Source organism: Mesitornis unicolor, unplaced genomic scaffold (assembly GCF_000695765.1).
Source record: "Mesitornis unicolor isolate BGI_N332 unplaced genomic scaffold, ASM69576v1 scaffold43328, whole genome shotgun sequence".
Taxonomy (NCBI): Eukaryota; Metazoa; Chordata; class Aves; order Mesitornithiformes; family Mesitornithidae; genus Mesitornis; species Mesitornis unicolor.
Window position 1 is genome coordinate 6,089 of NW_010200581.1, and position 3,344 is coordinate 9,432.

General features: G+C 55.6%; 1 protein-coding gene across 1 annotated transcript in view; it reads left to right on the forward strand.

The window, feature by feature from the left end:
• LOC104544830 (homeobox protein Hox-B1-like) overlaps window positions 1-1,410 on the forward strand; it is a 1,643-nt gene extending 233 nt beyond the window's left edge. Inside the window, 3 exon segments of the mRNA XM_010189806.1 lie at window positions 10-367; window positions 1,098-1,226; window positions 1,229-1,410. Of these exon segments, the coding sequence (XP_010188108.1) occupies window positions 10-367; window positions 1,098-1,226; window positions 1,229-1,410 (669 nt within the window).
• Window positions 1,411-3,344: the final 1,934 nt, after the last annotated feature.

Consider the following 3,344-nt stretch of genomic DNA (forward strand, 5'->3'; position numbering starts at 1 on the left):
CCGGCCCCGGCCGCCGGGTACCCGACCCCGACCTGCAGCCCCGGCTACGGGCACCACCAGCTCTACCTCGGCCAGCCGGACACGGACGGGCTGTACTTCCAAGCGGCCGGGTACTCGGCCAACGCGGGATCCAACCTCAACTCCTTAGCGGAGAGCTACTGCGGGGCGGTGGCGGCCTCCGGGCAGTACCAGCAACAACACCTTTACGGGCAGGAGCAGCCCGGTTACTTGCCCGGCGTTTACAACAATCTCTCGTCGTCTTTAAACGAGGATAAAGACCCTGCGTGCCCCTCCGAGCCGTGTCCCAACGCCAGCGTCACGCAGACTTTCGACTGGATGAAAGTGAAGAGGAATCCGCCCAAAACAGGTGAGTTTGGAAAGCGCAGGGCTGGGTGAGGATGGTCCCCATCGGGGCACGAGGGCGGCGAGGGGCAGCTCCCCAGCCCTGCAAGGGAAGGTTTCCCTCCCCGGCGTTTGCATTCAGGGTAACTGGGCTCATCTTCCAGGGGTGCACAGATTTGGTTTGCTTTGGGGTTTGGGTTTGTTTTGTTTCGTTTTGTTTTGTTTTTAAACACCAGCTCAGGGCTGAGGAAAAGTCAGCTAGAGATTTTCCAGACACTTCTCATGGAGGGTCTCTGAGTTCAGTTTCCCGCAGGCCCAATGCGATTTAAGCCCAACTCAAGATCGGAAACGCTCCGGGTTTCCTGTCTCTTCCATCTCCTCTATTGTTCAACTTCCTTCTCCACGATCATCCTTAAATCACAACCTTCCCTCCTCCTCCCCCCAGCATCACCCTCGCCCTCCCCTTCCACTCCTTCCCACGCACGTTGAAGTTTCATGGCAGTTTGTAGGGAACTGGGGAGAGACAAATACAAAAGAAAGGGGGGACACACATCTCTAGAAAGCCCGGTGGGCTCTGTCCCTCCAGGTTGTATCTCTGGGCTGGGAACCCAGCTGAGGAGCCGGGAGGGGAGCACGAAGCTCTGGGCGGTGGAGAGGAGGGAAACGGGGAGACCCCGCACCCACAGCCCCCACCCCGGCCCAGGGAGAGCATTGCTTTGGCTGCTCCTGCCCTGTCGGTGTTTGCTCCTTCACAGCCAAAGTGTCGGAGTACGGACTGGGCCAGCCCAACACCATCCGCACCAACTTCACCACCAAGCAGCTGACGGAGCTGGAGAAGGAGTTTCACTTCAATAAGTACCTCACCCGGGCTCGGAGAGTGGAGATCAGGAACTCAACGAGACCCAGGTCAAGATCTGGTTCCAAAACAGGCGGATGAAGCAGAAGAAGAGGGAGAAGGAAGGTCTCGCCCCGGCTGCTGCCTCCAGGTCCGCGAAGGAGGCGAGTGAAGCTTCGGATCAGTCCAACTGCACCTCACCTGAGGCCTCCCCCGGCTCCGTGTCCTCCTGAGACGCGACAGGGATAGGCCAAGCCGCTCCTTGTAGCACCCCCGGACACACACGCACCTCCCACGCACAGCCCCGCCGCACACACGCATGGCAGCAAGGCCACGCTTCCCTCCCAGCCGTCCCTTCGGCTCCCGTCTTCTCCATACCCGTGATACCGATTCCCCCGCTTGCAGTTCTCGCTCTTAATTTATAGCCCCTCTGTAAAACGCTGGACTCCGAAGGAGCAGCCGTGCCCTCCTGCATCCCTAGCAATAGGCGTTTGGCTCAGGGACGTTTCTACCCCTCCCTTCTCCCTCCCCTATAGGAGCTGCACTTTCAACTACAAAAACTTGAAAACGAATTTAGTTTCCTCCCGTTTTAAAAATGTGCACAACGACTTTTGCCTGCAAGAATCCTACGTCTGATGTATTTTTTTCCTCCCCGTGAGATTGTAAAACAAAAGTTTTGTTTTGGGTTTTTTTCCCCTCCCTTTTATTTACTGTATGTATATCTTGGAATGAGATCTGAGGCTCCCAAGATGCTAGAGGCCTCTGCAAAGACCCAAACACCAAGCAAAATTGCAATTCCTCTGCTACCGTTTTGCACTATTCCTGCTTTTTACAGGGTTTTTTACACGCTCTGTGACTCTGGCTGCTGCTGAGCCTGGGGAGGGAGGGCTGGGCTACCCGAGACAACGAGATGAGGCGAACCTCGGGGTACTTTGGGCAACAGTCACTGTCGTAGGAGGCGTGAAGGTGGACAGGAACAAAGCTGGGGGGGGGGCCGCGGGGCTTGTCCTCCCCCAGGCACTGATGCACTGGCTGCTATTTATTGTACGCCTCGATCGCCTGAAGTCTTGGAGCGGAGTAGTTCGGTTCCTTGTACCTCCACCCTCTTTGGCTTTATCAGACTCCGATAAAAACGTTATTTAACCATGAGTAAATAATTTTCTTTCCCCACGAGAAACTTTAGGTAGGACGAACTGAAAACCACGGCAGCTTTCGTTACAGATTGTCTTAAAGGGAAAAACGTCATCGAGAAAGAACAGCGGTTTCTTAATCGGAATCTCCCATTTCCCCTCCACTCCCTTCCCCGTTCTCTGTATCTCGAAATGAAACTACCTCAGTCTAATAAAGTTTACTTTTTCCACATGCAAGTCTTCTCGACTTTAAGCGACATGGAAATCTCTCCCGTCCAGGGAAATGCCCGAGCCGGGGCGGGGAGAGCCGGGGCTCAGAGGGAGGAGGAGGAAGGAAAAGGTCTGCGACTGCTGCCAAAGCTCCCAAACAAAAACGCCCGATCCTGCGTCCTGCGGTTACCCCACGCCCCCCAACTTGGCATCGGCAGGTTCGGGCCTGGCACTCACCCCTGCTTCGAGAGCGTTCAAAGCCGCTCGCCCAGTCGGGATCGGGCAGAAGGGCAGCGCTGCCCATGGGGGGTTATTTCAGAGCGCAACCAGGCACGATGAGAACAGAAAATCATCATTATCCTCTTCGGTGTGAGCATCCCAGCATGGAAGTGGATCTGCATTACTGGGGCTGCAAAATTAACTGGATTGGTCTTGGGTTGCGGGGCAGGGGCAAAGGGAGTTTCGCATTTACACGGAACAGTTCTGTGAAGCTGATCTGACTCAAAACCAAAACTAAGCATCGGTTTGGTTTTCTCCTCCAAGCTTCTCAAAGCAACCCCTGAAAATGTGTTTTCCAGAGTATAATTAACACTCGAGCCCGGTTCTCGGGCGGACGGAACCCGCGGGGGGATGGAGCCGCCCCGGGTCGGGCAGGGAGGGAGGAGGCAGCGAGCCCGGGTACAGCTCTGACCTTTTTACCTCGAAACGCCTCTGGGATTTCTAAACGAGTAAACAGAGGGACTGGTAGGAGAAACTATTGTTCTGGCTTCGTCAAATTTGCAAACCTTTTGGGTGGGGGCGAGGGATGAGCATGGGACCCGCTGCCA